General features: G+C 46.7%; 1 protein-coding gene across 2 annotated transcripts in view; it reads left to right on the top strand.

Moving 5' to 3' along the window:
• actn4 (actinin, alpha 4) overlaps positions 1 to 23,426 on the top strand; it is a 50,754-nt gene that overhangs the window by 9,121 nt on the left and 18,207 nt on the right. For both annotated transcript variants that reach the window (XM_070828756.1, XM_070828755.1), the window contains exons 2-3: positions 22,597 to 22,711; positions 23,276 to 23,395. In XM_070828756.1, coding sequence (XP_070684857.1) covers positions 22,597 to 22,711; positions 23,276 to 23,395 — 235 coding nt within the window. The remainder of the gene's footprint in view (positions 1 to 22,596; positions 22,712 to 23,275; positions 23,396 to 23,426) is intronic.

Here is a 23,426-nt window from a genome sequence, read left to right as displayed (position 1 = left end):
TTGGTAGCCATCGAAGTTTGTTGGAAACACCAAGTATGTGATCAGATTAATAATCTTGTTCACCCAGTCTTTATCAGATCCTAGTTTGGGCCAATTTTAAACTATTTACTCTCCCTGGAACAAACTGCAGTTAAGTGCTAGTCACATCTCGTCTCATTAGCTGCATTAAAACTGATTCGGAGGCCAAAGGTGTGATAACACATCTGTGTCACCATGTACTGGATGTTCAGAAAGCTGCAGCTGCTTCACAATAAAAGCCTCGTAATGAATTTCACAAATTCTTATTTGCCAAACAGTCAAGCGTGTTGACCTTTTTCACTGCAGCACATCTGCTCTTGTTTTGTGGAAACCTGGCTTGTGAATCAGCAGCGTTGAACTCAGCCCTGATGGGGAATCACCTGCTGAGGCTGCTGGGATCTGTAGGCATCGGTTGGTGTTTGTTTTGGTGTCAAGACAAATGCCTGCATCCATCACATCACGGTGGCTTTTTAGAGCTAACACATGTGAAGGTAGGGCAAACCAAGTGTGTGTGTTTGTTTCCTCTGCGGCTGTCTCTGATTTCCTCAGCGAGCTGCTTGTTGTATTATTTAACAGCCTTCAAACTGGGGCACTGGGCAAAGGGGTGAAGAGGAGAGGCCTTCAGGGACACACACACACATGCATGCATCAGATACAATGGATTATTGTGTGCATACAGTTATTTAAACCTACACACACACATGCTAAGACGGTCTTGTCTTTTCAGTCCATTGCTAACAAATCACATTTTCTTCTGTTGTGCCGAACCAACCTGAAACAAATGATGCGTCACTTCCTGAATGCTGCTGGATTTTCCTGCCAGGAACATCTCATGTTTGTGTATTTAAAAGCCTGATAACCATCAAAAAGTGTCTGCAAAATATTGAAATGTACATAAAGTTAGACGCTGGGATCGTCTTTGTCCAGCTGAAGCAGAAAGCGTTGAGCGGGTATCAGTGGAGCCTGTGCTGGTTTCAGAGCACATACAGTAACGGCAGCATTAAATATTTACTGATTGTGCCTGGCCTTCAGGTTCCTCTGCTCTCATCTAGAGCGAGGACGCTCTGCTCACCAGATAATCCCACGCACAACACACTTCCTCTCCTCCTGACTCTCCGCATTTATTTCTCCCCTTGCATTTCTCCATCCGCTTCTCTGTTTTTGCCAGAGTCGTTAAGGCAACAGGCGCAGACAAAAGAGCAGAGCTGGAGTGGCTGTTGTTATATTTAGGACTTGGCCAGTGTGTTTCTGACCATTGGTGCTGCAAAGCCAAAGAGGTTTTCTGCGTCTGTGTGATTTAGCAGTCCAGTTCTGGGGCTTCTATAGGATGTGTTGCTGCTCAGGCATCTCCAGGAGCAGCCTGGGGCCTGTTCATAACTTCAATCTGTTCTTTTGCCTTTCACAGTTCACAGGAGGTCCCTGGGAGACTTACAAGCCCAGAGGTTTTACACAGAGATACGTGGGTCTAGTTTTTCTGTTTTTAGACTTTTACAAGACAAAGAAAGACCTAAAGTTGTGTGTTTTGGCACGTTTGTATATATCGGACCTCATGTTAGTTTTCCTTGAGCTCAGAAACAATATGATCCAGTATCGTTCTGCAGGGAATCAAGACACACGGCAGCAAACATGGTTTTTATGCAGCCTGCAAGTGTAGGACTACATGTAGACTCACATGCAGAGAAACCCAGAGAGCTTGAGACAGATGGAGGATAAACACTTACTGCAGGTTCACTGCCAGTTTATGCAGCTGAAAAGACAAATGATCCAAACATGCTGCTGCTGCTGCTACTGGCCTCGGGGTTTCAAACGAAAATGGAAAGCAGGAGGATTCTTTTCCTCTTTGCTCTGCTTTTTCTGTTGTTTCTTCACTCCAGTCTTTCCGGGGGCCGTGCAGAGAGTTGAATGAAATGATGGCGCGTAGAGATAATATTGATGGAGGAATGATGAGTTAATATAATGTGTGCCATGGACAGGTGCATTGTTGCTTCAGACATGCAGCACTGAGACAAGAAAATCCAGATTTTTAGTAAATGGCTCAGCAATGAAGAATAATTCTCACCTCAGAAGAAGGCTGTTCGTCCCTCTGGGAGTCGTAGTAGTGGAAGAAAGAGGAAGGAAGACTCTGAGGTTTTTGTGGCTTTCTACTCCTTCCCTGTTTCAAATATAAAGTCACCACACACACAAACAGTCAGGCAAAGCCCTCTGAGTCAGCCCAGAAAGACAGGCAGATCACTGTGTGTCTGAGTGTGTGTCACCCCCGCCTCAACGGACCAGATGGCTGGCCAAGAAAGTGGGGAATGCCTGCAGACCAGCCCTACTGTATGCTGAATTAAAGGAAGAGGCAATAGTTTGTCTCTGGTTTGGTGTAAGCTGTCACATTAGTGGCCTTTCACCCAGTTTACTATGTGCACATTTTCAATTATGGCAGAAAGAAAATCCCAAAGATGCATCAGAAATGATAAAACAGTGCAAAAACCTTCACCCATCTTTTTCAGATCCTTAAAAGTGAGAGTTGACCTTTCAGCCAAAGCAGCTGCTGCAGCAGACAGTGGCCCGGCTCTGTGCTCCGCTGCTGCTCTTAATGTGGGTCAGGGAAGTCCTCTGCCCTCTCCGCCATCGGCCACGAGCCTACTATCCTGTCTGATCCAATCAAAGCTAGCCTGCAGGGGATTATTTAGCTACCGTTCTCCCAGTTAACAAAGACTCCTGTGTTGGCCCTCCTCTGACTCACAGCGCTGGAGGGAGTGCTCGGTGGAGTTAACTGACTCTGGTACCCTGCAGTAGCTTCAGAGCAGCACAGTTTTATCTTCATCTGTGTGTCTGTGTGAGCTCGGCGCTCTGGTTTTGACACCACTGCTGTGGAAACATGACGGCTCGGCGCTGCAGTGTTTCCTGCTGAGCTCGCCACCGCAGCATGAAACCGTTTCTCTGCTATCACGCTCTCTTAACACCTTCCTGGGATTGATGGGTTATTTTTGCTGTCACTCTGACATTCGTGCACACAGTGACAACTGTAGCGGTGCTGGTTTCCAGCCGGGCTTTGTTGTAATAAGTCTTTGCTTTAGTTGTAAGAAGTGTTTTACTTTGTCACTTTATAACCAGGCAGGAGGGAGTGATATGTATTTTGGCGAAGGAGAATGGAGGGAGAGACAGAGACGGGTAAGACGGATGGATGAGAGGTTGAAGAATAATGTTTTTATTTTTAACAAAGGGAAGCATGCAGAGGTGTGCAGATTAAACAGAGAGCTGGTCTGGTTCATACTACAGACAGCAGGTGCTGAGGAGCATTTTAAACCTTCTAAAAATAAGATGCTGTAGTCAGGTTGCTTAGCAACAGCCCCGAAGCAGGGCTGTGGTACTAATATGGCTGCTGTGGTAGCCTGCAACCGAACTCGGCACAAGGATTCCCTCAATGAAACGTTGTCGAGCAGCCGTATGTCGTTCTGATGTGTGAAATGCTCAGTTGAACCTTGTTAGTGTGGATTTCACCCACAGCCGTCGCTCCACTCTTGGAGGAGAAATGTCAGCGGAGTGGAGGAAACCAGTTGAAGGCCGTCGAGCTCTGAGACAGCCGAGGTGTGAACGTGCAAAAGGAAGCGCTGCGTTTCTAAATGTGCCTCCTCTGGTAGTACTCGTCGGAGCTCCTCCTGTCCTGATTACGTAACTGTACTTTCTTCCGAGCTGATTTAGAGCTGTGTAGTAGTTCAATATATTGATATTCTGACACAAGGTTCAACATTTTCTGCCATTTCATGGTCAGATTATGCAGAAATACATCTTAAATATTGTCTCCTCCAGGCCTTTAGGGCATTTTTTAGGAGTTAAGTGTCGTTTCATCATCATATTCACAGTTTATTGGCACATGTTTGTTTTAAAATATCACCATATTTCAGTCTTAATATCACCTACTGCTGGTTCCCATCTAGTTGTGTTTAATAGAAGTGGCTTTTATTGGTTGAATTTCCTGAATACATGATGTATCACTATCACTACTACAGTATGAGGCTAGCAGAATATAAAGAGACACACTGTGTAATGTTTGTTTTAATTCTGGTGCAGCAGTTTTCATAACTCCGGTTAGTTCTAGTTAACCAGTCGTCCGTTGTTTGTATGCAGGCGGACAGAAAGTGGACAAGAGGATCAGACTATAACTGATTCACTGTCTACGCAGCATGGACTGCTCCACATGGAGCCCAACAGGGGGGCTGCTGCAATATTAAAGGGATTGTATCAGTCTGAAGCTGTGATCCCCCCACAGACCTGACCTGCACACAGTGGTAGCGGCCATGACTGAGCCGTGCACCCGGAGGGGCTCCGAGGGGTGTCGTGTGTGTGTGTGTGTGTGTGTGTGTGTGTGTGTGTGTGTGTGTGTGTGTGTGTGTGTGTGTGTGTGTGTGTGTGTGTGTGTGTGTGTGTGTGTGTGTGTGTGTGTGTGTGTGTGTGTGTGTGTGTGTGTGTGTGTGTGTGTGTGTGTGTGTGTGTGTGTGTGTGTGTGTGTGTGTGTGTGAGAGAAGTCTATCTAGGGCACGAGGATCACTGCATTAAATCAACTTAAGGTTTTACGTTAGTGTGGGAGGAGTGTTTTATTACAACTGTGTGTTCAGATGGCCAGTGTGTGGATTCATCATCATCATCATCATCACCACCATCACACTTCTTGGTTGTTCAGGTCGAGCGTCTGTGGACGTGACACAGAAAGTAAATCCTCATAGGAACAGAATAAGAGGCCGTTAATGACCTAAATCATCGCACACAGTTTTCAGACTCGCTGCTTGGACACAACAAGCATTCTTGAGATGTCATGTGGTCTGGAAAACTGAGCGTTTGTCACTATTTGACATTTTGTAGACTCAACAATTTGGACACTAAGCGTGCGCGCACACACACACACACACACACCAGTGTTTTTCCCAGTAACAGCACAACTGCTTCAAAAGATCTGCCCGGTAACCCCTGACCACTGCTCCTAACTGTCCTGTCTGTCTGATGGGACGCTCTCAGCCGCCTGATTAATGTCCATTTGCAAACTTTGCATGTGCTCACTTGTGTGTGTGTGTGTGTGTGTGTGTCAGACAGGCGTCGGGTCAGTGAGTCACGAAGCCATAAAAAGCAGGGCGAGCTGTGGAATGTGTGACAGAGCCGGACCGAGGGGGTGGTTTTTGGCTAGACGTGTGTGTGTGTGTGTGTGTGTGTGTGTGTGTTTTGCACGGGTCATCAACAAGCGGAAACCGAGAGGAACAAACAATGTGCCGCTCCTTGTGCTGGGTCTGGGCCCTCTGAGCTCTTTTACAAGCCCCCGCCCCAGCACCACCTCATCTAACGACTTGCAGCACCAGGAAGTCCTGGTCCTTATCTCATACACAGTGTTTTTGGGCTCTGATTTTACTGACACGTATGTCTTTGCATGTCCACGTCTTCCTTTTCGCAGAGATCTTAACAGCGTTTGAACCAGATTAGGACTCGATGTGTCTTCATTTTCCAGATCAGCTTGTTTTTGTGTTTTTTACTCAAAGAATTTTCACTGCCTGTGAAACCTAGCTTTGTTTCTTCAGCCTGAGTTTTAAATTCAGCCCAGTGCAGCACAAAAAGCCAGATATTTGACTTCCTGACAACTGCAGAAATTCACACACACACAAAGTATTAAAATTCACCAAATGGGAGTCAAGGCCATCTAAGGACGCTCACACCCTCCCTTAGACACACATACTTGTTGACACACAGCGTTTGACCCGAGTCTCCTGTACATTGGCAGGAAGTTAGGAGGCGTTACAGAGCAGCAGCTCTCAGTTCAGTCACTTTCATTGTGATTTTCACTCTTGTTTTAGCCTTTTCACTTCACCTGAGCCGCCGTGTCACTTCATGTGTGTCTGGATGTCCATCTTTGTGCTCGTCTGCCCCCTCTGCCTGCCTCTTCTCCCTCCTGTTTGTTTCTGCTGCTTCATAGGAAGCGGAGTGGGAGCAAGGAAGGTGTGCGCGTGTGTGTGTGTGTGTGTGTGTCGTGTTTCACATTCCTGCACTTTAGAGCACACACACACACACACAGACACACACAAAATGGACATGCAGCCGGGTAACTTTAGAGGATCTGCGGTGTCACCTTGAGAGTGCAGCGTGTTTCTGTATGTTCTTTTAATTTAAAATTCTCCATGCAAGTTCATCGTGTGTGTGTGTGTGTGTGTGTGTGTGTGTGTGTGTGTGTGTGTGTGTGTGTGTGTGTGTGTGTGTGTGTGTGTGTGTGTGTGTGTGTGTGTGTGTGTGTGTGTGTGTGTGTGTGTGTGTGTGTGTGTGTGTGTGTGTGTGTGTGTGTGTGTGTGTGTGTGTCAGCAGGGGGTGCACCTTGCTGCCCTCTTACATCACCATTGTTGCTGTGACAGGCAGTTAAATGCGTTGCCTTATAAGGTAAAAGCGCGCGAGGCGGGTGGAAAGGAGGAGGGGCAGGAAGAGCCTGTTACCGTGACAATGCTGTCTGCTGCCGGGCAACTGGGCCGGCCTGAAACTCCAGTTTGGCCACATCGTCACACACACACACACACACACACACAGCCCTCTGTGTTCCTTTTTATTATTTCATATTCTGTGCTTCATCGTAGCGTCTGTAGCGCCACATGATTCATTCATTTAATATCTGTGTTTCTTGTTATAGGACATGTTTCCTTTTGTCTCTCTCTCTCTAAGGTGTGTGTGTGTGTGTGTGTGTGCGTACATGTCGGTTATTGTCATGGCGTTTGCATGAGATCAAAAACTCCTGTTTTAGCTGGAATGCTGAGAATGAAGATTCAAAGCCGTGGACACGTCGTGCTTCTCATACCACACGGGCACACACTCATAAAACAAGCTCACTGACGAAGCATACACTCTCTGAATGTTTCTCCCTCTCCTCCTTTCCTTTTCCTTTCTGTTCTCCTCCCTCTCCTCCCTTTCCTCCTCCCTGCTTGTCCAAAATGTCACCACGGAGGCGTCACGCGGCCGCTCGGCCTGCTGTGACCTTGGCTTTCATAACTTGATTGTCAGCTGTGTGCCTGATTGTGGCTGAGGTAGATGAAGTGATGCTGCCAGCTAAGCACGTTTTGGCTCATGTCTCTGGTGTGTAGAGGTTTTTTTTTTTCTGCCCCCCCTAATGATTAAAATAACCCAGCGCTGAGTAACTCTGTCCTGGTCGCTGTGCTTAGCGCTTACTCATTCTATCTATAGTGGCGTGTAGTCACACAAAAGCACACACATTCACACGCTGGAGCCAGAAAAGTGCCTCCATGTGCCTGTAAAGGCGGGGAAACGGTAATGTGGAGCTAAGTATTTATACTTAGAGAGTATTTACATATCTTATACATTTATTAGGTTATGGTTTGGGGGGAAAAAAAAGGCTTCATTGCCCTGCAGAATACTCTTTTTAGATGAATGCATTGTGCAGCAACTTCTCCTTTCTGACCAACAACTTCCTCTAAAAGGCTTTCAGATGGTTTTTGTCAGTCACAGTTACAAATAGACTCTGTGAGCAATGCGGTGTGAAGAAACCATCCTCTTAAAAAGCTAACCAGCGCTGGTTCCCCAAGCAAGTCTGTAGTTTTGCAAAGCATTTGAATTTTAATTATAATGAAGCAGTTGGCGGTATAGTGATTAGACATTGGAATTATTCTTGTGTGGTAATGATGCTCGTGATAGTATGCATCAAAATAAATGAGGTTGTGATTTTGAAGTGTGCTGTCAACAGCAGTCAAGAAAGAGGGAAGATGCAGTCAGTAATATATGTGGGTGGGTGGATGGATGTACTTTATTGATCCCAGACTGGGAAACTGTATCGTTACAGCAGCATAAATAAAGTAAATACACAGTAAGGAAACAGTAATAATAACACTAGAGGAAGGAACATGCACATCGATGTGAGTCAACAGTGTGTCTGTCAGACCAGAGCTCTGATGATGATGACGATGATGATGATGATGACCTCTGCACGGGTCAGACGGCTCAATGAGCAGTAAATGCTGCTTCACATCGGCGTTGTAATTATCATCATCAGTTTTGTAGCTACATGCACGCAGCATTAAGGGCTGCTCACGTTTCCACAAACACACGATTCTCCAGCAGTAAGAAACCGTAAAATCAGTAAAAACCTGGTGCTCGCTCCAAATGAACTCTTAAAATCACTTGGTTTTCCTGGCTGTTCCCTGCTGCCGTCTCCCGTCCACACTAACTTACCGTTACCGGGTTTGGACCTGTGAAACTTAAGCTACACTGCAGCCTCTGGAAGCACAAAGCGTAGTGATGTGTCTCCTACACTGCACACATGGCAGATGCTCCGTCTTTCCTTTAAAAAGATAGATAAATGTTGTTTATAAGAACAAACGCGGCACATAAACTGTCATTTCCATACTAGAGGTTTCCCAGAGCTGTTTTTCTAGTGTTTTATATAATTTCTACCAGCTGCTATATTCAGTCACCTTCAACATCTCAATCTCATGTGCTGCGTTTGCGTGCAGAAGATAAAAACATTTCTTCTTTGTTCTGAGGACGGGTTTTTGTGGCACCAGTGTGGTTCATTGCCATGTTCTTGACTTACAGATTTATGTTTACGTGTTTGTCTTCCGCTGTAAAACCTTTTTAAATGCTGAACATACCCACCCCAGAGCTGGCACCACAGTCAGTTTGGCACCAAGTCAGCAGCATGCTTTCTAACAAAACCAGGTTTTGGTGGAGCGATTCTGTTTCCTCCTGCCTGCACTGATCAACAACAGAACTGCAGAACTGTCGCGGAGCTCTGGAAAGATTCAGCCAGCGGTTTTAATAAAAGGCCGACACAAACAGCTGACGCTTCGCCCTGCCAACTGCTATCAGGCCTGCCAAACTCCTGATCGGGACTGTTAAAAAACACACACACACACACACATAGAGAGAGAGAAGTGGGTGTGTAATAATAATGACCTCAGCTCATTCAGTGATTGGAGAGCTCTGGTTTTGTAACTGGAGGCTGAGGAAAGAAGGGGAAACAGCACTCCGGCTACCGGGGGATCCGGCTGCCCGGACCAACTCCTGCAGCTGCAAATGTGAGAAATAAATAACTGGAAGGACGCAGTGACGTCACTAAGAGGCAAACGTTAACTCCGGCAAGGTCGAAGGAGACATCTTTGTTAAACAGTCACAGGACCGCCTGCCGTTTTTAGCTCACTCTCTATTGACTTGTGATAATTTAACTTGATTTGTGGCCAAGTTAAGGCTCAAGTGGTGAGCCGGCAAAGTGCAAGCCCTCTGCAGGTCGTCGCAGCGTAAAGTTTCTGCGTGTGACTCCGACACTGAGCTGACGAACAAATTAGACTAACTACGGTGCAGTCGGGGAATAGTCCTCCTAAATGAGCAGTAGTAAGGAGTGCGAGGGTCAGCCAGAGACACGGCAGCGATAAGAAGGGGAGCTGAACCTGTTGCTTAAACTTTTTGTTCCTTATCTGTTGGTCTGTTTCCCCTGTACACACGGTCCTGTTCCATTGTGTGGAGTTGCATGGCAGTTTCCAGGCATTATCCATGACCCTGGCTTGCTCTCCAGGCGTTAGTCTGGGCCGACCAGGCATGTGAATCAGATCCTTAACTGTATAACAAACTGTATGCTGCCTTGTTGTCTCTGTGTGTGTGTGTGTGTGCAAATATTTAAATCAAATTAATCTTTTTTATTCAGTACAGTTGAGTTTTAAGTTTGAAGCATGTTTCAGTAAAAGCAGGTGAGCTTGTGTTATGTCTCTGCATGGTGGTGTGAGTCAAGAGTAGCAGAAACTTTCCAAACGTCCCTGTCGCTTGTGAAACGACGGCCCGGTTGAGTCATTCAGCTCTCGGCTCGTGGGCCACGTTTAAGATCCGCCATTATCAAAATGCAGTCGATCATTGCAACACCCGTCCTTATCTTCATAATTACGGCGCCTTTTTGTGTGTCTGGGGTGTGGCCTCTGGAGCTGAGCAGTCTGGGAAGTCCTGTGGTAACATCCAAGGCTGTTTTCCTTGTTACCTGGAGCAGATTTCTATCTGTGTTGGTAAGAAGTGAGTAAGCCGTCCTGTTATTGGCCGTCTGAGCAGAGACGGTGTGCCTGTAATAGGATCACTGTAAATTATTCACATTTCGATTCAGCCACGGCTCAAGTGATAAAACAACATTTCACGCTGAAGTGTGCTGTTTGAACATCTCCTCCTGTTTAGGCTGCTTCATCTGTGCAGGTCAGAAACCAAATAACAGCACCTCTGTTTGAACTGCTGCTGTTCGTGGAGGCAAAGCTTAGCGATTAAATGAGCTCTTCAGGCTCTGGGACGGTTGTAATGGTTGTTTCTCACAATGATTTGACTACCTGAGTTTAATGGGTTACTAAACTCTGTCTAATAAGCTGCTGGCAGGTTGGGACGTCTGAAAAGTTTTTCCTGTGTGAACATCAGTGCGTGGCGGCCTCTAATGGCGAGGCCTCATCACCTTCGGCGGCGTTTATCTAAATGAACAAGAAGAAGTTTCTGCTGTGCTGCTGACTTTAAAAACCCCCTGAGAGTAAAGTGCTGAAGCGGACGATGGCACTTGAACGCAGCACAGCCACCTCTCACCTCCCGTAGCCTTTCTGCTCTCACTTCTCTCCCACTGACCTCACTCCACTTTCTACGTGACTCACCTCCGTTATTTGATTCGTCACAGCGCAGCAGGCCTTTACAAACTGCCCGCGCTCTTTCCTTCTTAACCCCATTGTCGTCGTGATGTGTCACGGGACAGGAGGCCATAAATCCCCCCCCATTTTTTTTACAACTTTGCCCAGGGCTTGATGTTTTACGTCTCGTACAGATGGATTCAGCCGCACACATTCCTGGAGAATTAACATGGACATCCTCCGCCCCCGCTGTTTCCTGTGCTGTGCCTCTAAAGACAGGAAGTGGAGTACTTGATTGCTGATTGGCTGAGGAGAGAGAGAGAGAAGTGATGGCGTGATATGAGAGAAACAGACACACACACACACACACACACACTCGGAGGGAAATGCTGACCCCGTCCTGGGTGAATCGCTCTCATGTGGGGTTTTCTTCTCCCCTCGCTGCTTCTTTGAGCTGATCTTATGCAGTTAACCTTAAGCTCACAGCGTGTGAGGCGTTTCTGGGTGAGCAGGAAAGAGACAGAAGCAAAGTAAGAGAGGAAAGAGAACGTAAAACAAAACCAATGGCTTGTGTAGCGTCTTAAGAGAGAGACTCATCTTCGCAGCTTTCCAGAGCTCCGGCTGAGCGAGGAGCTCCACATCAGAGTCACGTCAGACCTTTTATACGAGACAATAACTCAGCAGCAGATTGCTCTGGTACTGAGAAGTACTAATTGAGTGCCCACTCACATTTAACAGCACCAGAGAATTTGATAGTTTAAGATTTTCGCTCTTTATGGTTTGTTAATGAGCCTCTGCAGTTGAAATACTCTGTGGAGCTGCAAAGTACTTTTCCTCTTTCATGAATTATTCATAAACAACAGCCAAACTCAGTGTTGAACAGAAAGCACAACGGGCTATTAGATAGTAAGAGGTTAACGGTCTTTGTGGGTGGTGTTGATCCTGGTGTCAGAGGTTTGATTCAAATGTTCCTGAATCCTCCTGGAAAGTTTCCACATGTTTCCAACCAGTGAGAAGAAAACACAAATGCAGACGTCGGTCAAATGATCGTCTCTAACTTTGGCAGAAGGACGTGTCCCTGTGGGACTCCGTCACTTGTAGTAAGAAGCTAATAGTCTTTATTTTGAGAGTCGTCCCTCTAATGATCTGATGTGATCTACTCTGTGGACCCACTTTAGTGTTGCAGCACCAGACCAGAGCCTTTTGTGAGGAAGGACACATCACAGGCTTTATCTGTTTGGACTTACAGAAGCAGTAACGCTGAGGTGGCCCAGACAAGGAAGGAAATGAAGTGGATGAGGGGAGGAGAGCGTAGCTAGAAAGGGAGTCGGAGGGAGGAAGAACATAGCTGGCATTCCTGACATCTCTGTCATGTTCGGCAGCGCTGACACTCGTTCATCCGCCAACTCTGCTCTCCGTCTCTCTCTCCCTCGTTCTGTCTCTCCCCTCCCTCCTCACCCCTCACCTTCCCCTGTCTTCCTGTCCCAGCTACGCAGACCTGGCAAATGGAAGAGAGACGTTTGTGGGTTTTTTTTTTTTTTTTTGTTGGGCGGAGTCTCTTCCACGAGACAACGCAGAGAGAGCGCCAGAGAGTTGAGACAACAAAACCTCCTTATTTGATTCGTCTGTGGCTTCTTATCCAGATGTGGGAAACGAGACACATGTGGAAAGTAGTAATTAATGACATTTGCATGCAAATAAAATCTGCGTTCTGCTTCTCAAAACAAACCAACTTCTGTTTGTGTTTAGTTCATAAAACCTTTTTTTATTTGCCGTTAACATCCACTGTTTGCTTGGACTCTTCCTCTCTCATCTTCCTCCACCCCCGCCCTCATCACAGACCCCGTTCCAGATACTAGATCAAAGAGCACATCTCAGAGTGTCTCCCTCCCTCCCTCTCTCTCTCTTCATGTAATCCCAGGAAGAGTCTCAGAGTCTCATTACATTTTAACCCCCCCAGCTTCCTCCTACACTGAGCTGTCGCCGAAGCATTGAAGCTGGTGACAAAAACTCATTTATCAGAACAAACAGGACGCGATTCTCTCCGCTCGACTCACGCCGGCTCCTCCTCTCACGTGGGGGGAACCTGGGAGAGGGTTTTGGTGGCTGAGCAGCCAAATGATCCTTCACACTTATTTTAACTGTATAAACGTTTTATGGCTCCACACACGACTTTATTAATTATTTTATTGAAGTTCTTTTTCTTTTACTTTTGCTTCCTTGCTGCTGTGACAGTGAATTTCCCCGCTGTGGGGCTAATAAAGGAACATCTTATCTTATCTCATCTAAAGGCAGATGTTGACATTTCTCAGGGTTTAGGTTGGGAGGAACAATAACCTTCCACACACACACACACACACACACACACACACACGCACACACACACACACACACGCACACACACACACGCACGCTAAGCTGGTCATGAAGTTTGATTTGTCCTGAAGGCCTTTTGAGTTTTCCCTTCATTAAACATGGATGCCATCTATTCCTACCGCTCGGGGTGGGAGGGGACCCCGCCCTCGCCGACTCTTCCAGCTTATTGCTTCACAGTAACTTACTGATTACCTTTTAAGGAAGAGCGATTTCTTTCTTTCTTTCTTTCTGTATCACTTCTTAAATGTGGCCTCTTAAGAGCCACACTGATCACACATACTTCAGAGGATTAATGTTTCTAAGCTCCCGGTGAGCTTGTCTGTGTGTGACGTACATGCGGTGGATTGGTGTAATTATCAGCAGGCTGGTGGGTTCGGTCCGACCAACGGCCGAATCATTCAGAACTACCACGTCGTTCAGTGAGACATCAAACCTTTGTGTGTGTGTGTGTGTGCTCAGTCGTGGATAAACGTGCCAGCCGAGCAGGTTAAGAAATGAACTTGGAGCTGTTGTGTCGGCTGGTGTCAACACTCAGTTATGCAACACTGGAACTATGTGATGTGGAGCAACGTGCCCCAAAGTCCCCAGCAGTTTGTACTGACACACAGCCGACGGCACACACTCACAGAGTCCTGTTGAAATACACAAACTGGACGAGATGGAGGCCATAAAAAGGGGTTTGCCAGAGAGTGTGGTGTTTATGATATGTGACAAACCCAGATGGGTGATTTCCACCAGCTTTCTTCTGCCAACCAGATTAGAAAACAATAATACTAATAATGTTACTACGCCTGAAGATTACAGAATCATTCTGCTCTGTTACTCTGATTGTCAGTGGGCAGGTGAATGTGATGAATTCAAATGAAACGACTGTCGAATGAAACATTTAGCAACTTGTAAATTTGCAAAGAGGAAGAAAATCCCTGCTTTTAATTCAAGGAAAAAACAGGAAAAGTACCATTAATGTTATTTAACACACACACACACACACACACACACACACAGTTTATTTTATTATGTTAATATGTCTTTTGCTATTTATTCACTGTATCACAGACTGTTAAAATACTGTACCAGTCTTTTGTAAGAGTTCCTCGCTGATCCTAAAATAGGTCGGAAGGGGCAGGTACACACACACACACACACACACACACACACACACACACACACACACAGGTCTCCGTCAGCGGCTGTGCAATCTGACCCCCGGCCGGACTCTTTGAGCAACAAAGACAGGAAGAGGCATAAATAAATGAACAAATAACCACATCGCTTGACACTTTACCCCTTCCCTCCCTTTCTCCTCCCTCCTCCCTCCCTTATTTCCTCTCCTCTCTCCCCCCTCTCTCTCCACATTTAGGTCTCCTCTCATAAAACGGTTGCAAATCACTAAAAGCCACCAGGCAGCTGCTGACTAGTTCGGCCTGGTAACAGACGTCATTCCAGCCGAGTCATTGTTGAGGAAAAGTCATTTCTGGCCTGTAAAATGTCAAATGACTTTAAAATCTATTTGCTGTGGAAAAATAATGAAGTTCTTTATTTTTAGCAAGAAGTTAGAGAGATCGAAGAAATGTAAAGGAAGCTTGTGTGTGTGTGTGTGAGTCTTTTGGGGATACAGAAATGTGACAGTCATTTGAGCGTCTTCTTCTGTTCTGGTTACCCAGTACACACACACACACACACACAGACACACACTTATCTCAGTGACTCGTCCTGTCTCCTCTTCCTCGCTCCGTCCATCTCCTCTGGCAGCAGTGATCTCGGGGTCAGAGCGTCTCATTAACTAATCTAAAGCGTAAATGGTTCCTCTGTGTTTCCAGGAGAAACTTTTCTGTTTGTTCTGTCTTTCATTTTACATCCATCGTTTAATGGTGTGTTCATTTAGAAACACCCTCCTCCTCCTCCTCCTCCTCCTCTTCCTCCTCCTCAGCTTCCATGTTTCATCGCACCAAGTAGCTTTTATTCTTTTCACCGTCTTATCCCACGTTCACCCATCTGTGATCCCTCGTTTATTCTCCTCCGGAGCTGCTGACTGTTCAAACTTTAGCTTTGTCACATTTCTCGTCTCTCTTCTTCCTCTTTCTTGCCTCATCACTTTTCCACTATTTTCTCCTCTTCCTTCTTTTGATCACCTCCAGACTTCCTCTCCTCCTCCTCTCCTGCCTTGTGTTTCCTCCCCCCTTCCCTCCTGTCCTCTCCTTCATCCTCCCTTTCCTTTGTTTCTGTTAGCTGCTGTATGGAGGCCCCCCCCCCCCCCCAGGGAGGTGTGTGTCTGGCTGGACGCAGTCGATGAAGCTTGCTGAAAACAGTCTGTGTTAAGCAGTTGACTCACATAATGACATATCTGAAGGGCATTAGGTCGGCCGAGGAGTACACGGCAATTACATGTTTGTCAGCTCCCTCTGGGAGGTGTGTGTGTGTGTGTGTGTGTGTGTGTGTGTGTGTGTGTGTGTGTGTGTGTGTGTGTGTTTGGTGAGAGATTGTACCCATATTACAGCTCTGCTTTACTGACTACCTGTCAGCACATGAAGCAAGTGGGAGGCTCCCCACTGTGTGTGTGTTTGTGCACACATGTTAATGATCACCTGTCCAGACTTGAGAGGATAATGAGACTAGAAGAAGCTCTGCAGCAGAGCTCTGCTTCCTTCTCCCCGCTCTCCTCCTCTTCCTAATCCAATTCTTCCTCCTCTTCGCTGTCTTCGCTCAGGATTAGCGGCACTCTGGTGACCGCTAGTATTCTGCTGACGAACATCTTGGCCAGCGTTTTCTTCTCTCTCTAGATCCACCACACTTGGCTTTGGCACTGCGTTCCAGTTCATCTTTATCATTCATCATTTCTCCGAGATGCAGCCAATTCTGTGTGTGTGTGTGTGTGTGTGTGTGTGTGTTTGGATGTCAACAGTTTCCCAAGGCTGCTCAGAAACATTACAGCAGCTGTTGGCTCGTTGGGCTCCAGCCTGGTTCTTCCCTCTCAGCCCCTCGCTTGTCAGACAGACCCATGCACCGATGCACCGGGATCCCTCCCTGGTCCCAGCGTGGCCCCTGTGGGCCGGTGTCGGGTTCCTGCACTGAGACTCTAGACCGGTGCAGCAGCAGCAGCTCTACGGTAGCAGGCAGCATATCCAGTTACAGCGCTGCTGTATGAATGGAGTGCAGTGGAATCTACAGCAGCTATTTCTATTTTGTATTTGGCTCCAGATGTGTTTGAGCTCAGCGTGGATGTAAAAAGCAGTTGTTGTAATGTTTATTTCTGTTTATGTCTTATAGTGAGCTTCAGCGTGCAGCAGAGATCTACTTCTATAGATTCAGTCAAAGTCCGCAGTATTTAATCAGTTACTTTGTGCCTAAAGTTAAAGAGTCAACGTCATGCTTGCCATGCAGATGCTGTACACGTATGAGTCTGTAAGTGTTGACATGGGAAAGTCTGCCTGCTCTGTACGCTCAGGCACAAAGACCAACCTGTCCTCTGGGGCGCTTAAAGCGAAAGAGTGTGCGACAATAGTTAGCAGAGCTGCTGTGTCGCACGCCACAGCCCTTTTTTAATTGCCGTGGCTCTAAGAATAGGAGGCCTTGTGTCAGGCCAGACCAGACTAGTTGCTGAGCTTTATTCACAGGGCCAGGCCAGCATGGTTTTGGCCCAGGTTTGTCTGGTACAGCCAGTCCAGTCTAGTCTGGCTCCCTCCACGTTCCTTGAGGTTGTACCTCCTGCCAGCAGGTCCCCATATAACTCCTTTAACTAGCAGTACAGATCTGCTATTTGGTGCAACAGCTTGCCATCTGCCGCCGTCTGACATTTGCCTCTTTCACTCCCTGACGCTGCGTTGTGCTTCTCATTCCTACAACAGGCCACATTTACACCTTGGAGCTCGTCTTTCCAACAAATCTGACATTGTTTGATGTTGTGCAGCCCCTGTGGAGCAGCAGGTCTGGATGTGAGCAGCTATTGTTCCCGACTCACTTCCTAACCTCCCCAAGTCACCGCCGCTCTTCCTCTGTTGCTCTTCCGCTTTCTCTCTCTTTTTTTTTTCCACATTTGCTGCAGCGTTCCAGGGTTTAGGATTATTGGAGGTGAATTCAAACATTAAGCTTTGCAGTGCGGAGGACGAACGCTGTTGCCTAATTAATTCAAACCGCCCTCTCAAAAGGTGCCAGTCGTTAACATAAGGGGATGAAAGGCGTCGTAGTGTTTCACCGGGATGCTTCATCTCGTCATAGAGTCAGTCAGAACGGTTAATTGCGTCTATATGAAGCGCTGTGAGTGCCTGTGTACGGGCCGTGAGTGTGTGTGTGGCTGGACCTTGACCATGGGAGTGTGAGATGAGCTCAGAACACATGAGTCATATCGATAAACACCTTGAATGAGATGATGAGTGTAGCTTGTAGGTGTGACTGTTTTTAGGAGTCATCTCAGGGTTCGATGTGACGTGGTTACATATTTTAATCACCTCTAACAGTTGTTTGATTTAAAAAAAAGTGAGTCAGAATGAGTGAATGATAGAAATGACGAGCTGCCTCAGAAACAGGAGGCTGTCGGTGTGTGAAGCAGCTTTAAGAGTGAGCTCATCGGTGTGAGCGAGAAAAAGGGTGTGAGATCTAGAAAACACACACACACTCGCACACACACACACACACGCTGCTGACAACATGCGGAGAATGCCAAGGTGGTTGAGCAATAACATTGTGTTCAACCTGGCTCATTCTTCCCAAGTGCAGCAAGACACACCCGTGTGTGTCTGTCTGTGTGTGTGTGTGTGTGTGTGTGTGTGTGTGTGTGTGTCTGTGTGTGTGTGTGTGTGCGTGCGCACTCATGGGTATATTTACAAGTAAGGTGCTGTAATCAGAAAATTGCACATGCATTTAGAAATTGGGTGTGGGGGATAATTGGTGTGTATGTATGGCTGAAACAGCGTTGCAGTAAGCTAGATAAAGATAAGATATGATATGATATGGTGTGTGTGTGTGTGTGTGTGTGTGTGTGTGTGTGTGTGTGTGTGTGTGTGTGTGTGTGTGTGTGTGTGCGTCTTGAGCACATTCCCGTCCAAGGAGTGGTGTGTGTGTGTGTGTGTGTGTGTGTGTGTGTGTGTGTGTGTGTGTTACTGCTCATATGTTTGCATTGTAGAGTGTGAAGCTGCTGCTGAGTGTCTCTCTTTCAAATGAATGATATCTATCTGAACCTTGACCTCTGACCCTTCAGGCACAGTTAGAGATCAGAGTTGAAAGACTGATGGGGTCACACTGACTCTGCTGTGTGTGTGTGTGTGTGTGTGTGTGTGTGTGTGTAGATCAAACAGCTGACCCCAATAGACCCCGTCAGGCTCCTCTTCTTCTCCTCACTCGTGCAGCAGTAAAGCAGCGAGGAGACTGTTGTATATCTGCCACTGAGGAAGAGCTGTTGGACATCTTAACTACTTCCAGACACAAACAACAAAGATTTCTGCACCCTGAGGACCTGAACCTTCATCACACACGCTGCGTCGCCCTTTGGAAAGCAGCACATTAGCGGCAGGATGCCTCCTACCGTCATATAGTTGTTTGATAATGATAATGATAGATGTACCTGCTAGTTCATGTTATCTGTGCCTGAGTAATGGACAACTCATCGCCCTGGTGCGTTTTTATTGTGTGATGAGCTCATTAGAGCTGGAGTCGCCCTGTTTTTCATCCAGGCCTCAGTTATCACGTGAAAATGCACGTCCTCTTGTCCTGCAACAAACTTTTCATCCGTTAAATCAGACAAAACTGCCTCAAAACAGCCTGCAGTTCACTCCCAGGCTGCAGTTTAATCCCATTAAAGGGTTATGTTGTATTAGATAGCAACATTTTTATAAATATTTAGGCCTTTTGAGCTGCACACGTGTAAAATTGCCAAAAGCAGCTTTAAAACACATCAGCGTGATTACATGTTAAGGTTGAACAGTGAGGTCAGCGAGGGGTCCGTGCAGCAGTAATAACAGAGGATGTTCTCCACTGCGGCTGCAACAGTTATGCAATAGAGGCGAGAGGATGAGAGCACGAGCTCTCTGCCTAAAATGTAAACCGTCTTAACACTCAGATCCAGCTTTGCTCTCCGCACAGCCTGCAGCTCGTTATCTGCCCTCAGCTCAGGTCAGAAATCCTCTCATCTGACGTGATCTGTGTAGCCAACACGGAGCGGCCGCATGGACGGGTTTAACAGGCTTCGCCCTGCTGGGTCACTCTCTCCAGGAATTAGGCTCAGTTTGCTTTAAATTCGGCCAATCCAACAAGCAGATTAGCCTCAGAATAAAAACTAGAACTCCTCTGACATGAAAGGCACTTAAATATGAGGATGCTGTAACACAGGCTGGTTTGGTTGAGGCACAGCGAGGTTAATATTTAAAATAATGCTCGGGACAATAGTTTTGTGCGTGTTACAACCTGCCTGAGATGTCACAAGATAGGAAGTCAAAGGTAGTCTGTCACATGCTCAAAGTGCTTTTAAAGCAAGTTTATTATTCAGTTGTATGAAGGAGGAGAAATGCAGCGTGATGAGGAAGTGTGAGAGAGAAAAAGAAGTTGTTGTAGCTGCTTTCTTTGCTCCAGTGTGCGGTCAGCTCTCTGTGCTGTTCCCAGCACACAGCAGCACCACACCTTGTTGTCCCTGAGCGACTTAAAGGAGCCGGAGGAGCGCTGCACTTCCCCACATTAGAGCCGAACTCAACAGAGTTCTCAGTTAGAAGTTTTTGCTTCCTTGAGCCTGATGGACGGCCCTCTCTCAGCAGCTCTGAAGTCAGACTGAAGTGTCCCTGAAGAGGGCGAGGGTCTGAGCTGGGAGGGGGTGAAGGAGTATCAGCTGTACAATCTGTGCTGGTGTTGTGTTGTACGGAAGGAAAAGTCCCCAGGCCCCACGCAGGTCTGAACCTGCTGCTGTTTGGCTTCTCTGTTGCTCTCCTCGTCACCACTCCCAGCGGCAGCACCGGTCCTGCTGGAGCACAGCCCACGTTTCCAGTTCTACTCCAGCCGCTCTCTGATGCAGCTCACATTCCTACATTTACCTTCTTAAATCCAAAGCAGAAGCCCCCGTTGTTCGCTCTGCTCCGCTGGCTGAGATGCCGTCGCCTGGCTGGGAAAACAGGCTTAGTTATTTTACATTTTTTAAAATGTAATCCTTTCCTTTTTAAAAGAGATTTGTTTTTAGAGAGCTTCCTTTTTTTCTTGTAAGAAGACAAACTACAACAGTGGAGCCTCCTTGACTCCAGTCTGACTAACTCGTCTGTTAGTCTTTACTGAATAAAAGTCACATTTACAGAGTTTTCAAAGTTAAAAGACATCTGAAGCCATGGAGCCTGTTGTTTCCCCTGCAGTAGTTCAGGGCGGCTCAACACCATTTTTGTTGTTTTGGTTTGTTTTTGCAAATTACTTTATGTATTATAAGAATAAAGAAATATATTTAGGTACATTTTTGCTATTTAAATGACTAAGATGACTCCAGTCCCCTCTCCTGCTCTCAGCTTGTCAATAGCTCACTATTGTAATGTTGCCGTCAGACGACAGCCCCACAAGCTTATTGTTATAATAAAGAATAAATGTATTGTTGGTGCTTTGTGGTCACAAACTGGACGGACATGTGAAGTTCTGTAATCAGTGATGAATGCAGCTTCACTCGGACTCTCTGCTAAACTAAGCTGGGACTTCCTGTCATTGCAGTGCCCACTTCCTGCTGCATTGTTGTTAACTCTGTGTGTGTGTGTGTGTGTGTGGGACAGGGGGCACTATCTCTCCACCTCCTGCCCCCTAACTTTGTCTGTTTGTTTATGTGAAATGTATCTCCCTTCCCTTCCCTTCCTCCCTGTCCTCACAGTGTGTGTGTGTGTGTGTGTGTGTGTCCTGGTCCAGTCTCATATGTATAGAGAGAGAGAGAGCTCCCCCTCTAATTGTGTGTGTGTGTGTATATGTGTGTCGGGGGAGCCGGGGGTTGGTATCGGGCGGTCTGGGGGAGGGTCAGAGAGCCGGAGCGGGCTGAGGGAGAGTGCAGGGGGCTGAAGGCTGCTATTATCCAGCAGGCTGAATGGGAGCTTTGTGCCGGTGGCCACGGTGGGACGGTGGGACGGTGGGGAGAGGGAGAGGGGAGAGGGGAGAGGGGAGAGGGGCAGGGCAGCGAGCAGCACCCTGTCATAATGTTTGTGAACACACAGCGCAGGAGAGAGAGGAGGAGCTGTGAGGGTTAATTAGGTTGAGTCTCATTGTCTGAAATATTTCTCTGTTTAGTTAAAGGAGAAGTTTTAGTCTGGATGACGTCAGAACTGCAATAAGAATTATTTAGAGCAACAGTTAGTTTCTATTATTAGTATTTAATTATTACTTTTTAGGTTGTTTAGTCCATAAAATGACAGAATATAGTGAGACATCAGTATTTCTCAGCCAAAAAGGTTTAATTTGCAAAAATAGAAGCTGAAACTAATTGTTTCTTGTACATTTTGATAATGATGGCTGAGTACACAGCATCTCGTAACAAGTCAGTTTTGGCTTCTGACATTTTCAAGTGGTGCGTTTCTGCTTGGAAGAAAAGTCCTTCTTTCCTTCTTTCACCTTCTCCCTTTCCTCCTCCTCCCTTCACGTTATGGACATCAGCCCTTACAGCTCACCTTTAATATAGATTGAAACCCTCTGGAGGATCCCTGCACTTGGTCTTAATCAGCTCGAACGCTTTAAGAAGTAACAGAAGAGGCTGTTTTTACACGACAGGCACTGACTTTCTCCCGTAGAGGCTTTGAACATGTATTTTGGTCACTTGGCATTTTTTGGGCACTTCCCTTAAATTATGTAGCCAGTCAGAGAAGAACGGTCCGTTTTCGACACGTGGATTGATGATGTGCCATAATTGGCGTTTTTGGAGAGTGGCGTGACAAAGCTGCCCCCACAGTCCCGTGCCTACCTCAGCGCCACAAACTCCTTCGTAATAAAATGATTCAAAACACATTTCTGAAGAATGTCGGCGAACCAGAGGCACAAAAACATGGATCCCAGCAGGCGATTGATGTGTGCGATTTGTGCTGCTGTGTGTCTTTTCCCAGATGTCTGTGTTTGGGATTTGGTTCACCATTCTGATATTTAATCACAAGTATGAGTTCAGTTTGAATCCCCTCTGGTTTTCACAGACAGGATCAGTTTGTCAGGTTTTCAGCATCGGTCTTTAATGTGTGCGACAAATGTGACAGGACGGTGTGTTTGTGTTTGGTTGTTGGGACGAGGCTGCTGAGGCTGGATTTATTTACCGTTTCTGGCCACAGTTGAAATGATTTCAGTGTGGAACAAGAATGAAAAATGTTAGAAAAATATGAAGAGAGAGCCAAAAGTTTCTCTCGAGAGCTGCTGAGACGAAAAGCAGGAGAAAGTTTAGTTTACCTAAAGTTGTTTTATTCATCATTTCAGTTCTTGTTCCTCAGCTGTATTGTTTTATTGTGTCTAATACACATGTCTGTGTATCGTTGTCCCTTTTCTTCTGCTGCTTCCTGTCGTATCAAAGACCTCCCTTCCCGGCCATTGAATTTCATTTTCTTTTCTTCTCAATTCAAAGTGGTTGACCGTGAATAGAAAGCTGTACAAACATCACGAATAATCACCGCTTGTGCTCTCCCCACAGACGTTCACGGCGTGGTGTAACTCCCACCTGAGGAAGGCCGGCACGCAGATCGAAAACATCGAGGAGGACTTCAGGGATGGGCTCAAACTCATGCTGCTGCTGGAGGTCATCTCAGGTAGGAAGCTCACCTGCACCACGACAGCATCGGGCCTAGTGGAAGAGTTGTAACGATATCTGATCGATCAGTAGCCTGATTTCTGTCTCTGAGCCGTCGGTCTGAGAGATGCACATCATCTCTGTCCGTTCCCGGGTGTGGTCGCCGACGGTTTCCAGCTTCAGTTGGATGGCAGGCACTTAGACTCACAGCGGGAACACCCTGCTGCAGATCTGCTGTCCACGTGTGACAGCGCTCCTCTCAGGGTTTCCTTGTGTTTAATTGCAGGTTGTAGCAGGGAAACTGCTCCCGTTGGTGTAGTAGAAAATCATTTGCTCTGCTGTCGCTCCGTAATGAGTTTCGGACTTTGCACGCGGCCTCCTTTTTCACATTCGCTTCAGTTTTTTGTGCTGCGAGCGACGCTGGCCAACGTCCCCGCTGTAACTTTAACCGTCAGGGCTGAATGTCGTTCTGCTGAGCCTGTGGAAACAAGCTCAGCTCGCATCACCACAGGAGCTAACTCACTCACACACTCTGTTTCCCTGTGCTTATATATATGTGTGTGTGTGTGTTTTATATCTGCAGGCGAACGGTTAGCCAAGCCTGAGCGAGGCAAGATGAGGGTCCACAAGATCAACAACGTTAATAAAGCCCTGGACTTCATCGCCAGCAAGGGAGTCAAACTGGTGTCTATTGGAGCAGAAGGTAAGCATGTGTTGATACACACACACACACA

Source organism: Pempheris klunzingeri, chromosome 4 (assembly GCF_042242105.1).
Source record: "Pempheris klunzingeri isolate RE-2024b chromosome 4, fPemKlu1.hap1, whole genome shotgun sequence".
Taxonomy (NCBI): Eukaryota; Metazoa; Chordata; class Actinopteri; order Acropomatiformes; family Pempheridae; genus Pempheris; species Pempheris klunzingeri.
The sequence above is the reverse complement of the archived record's forward strand: the minus strand, read 5'-3'. Positions and strand labels throughout refer to the sequence as shown.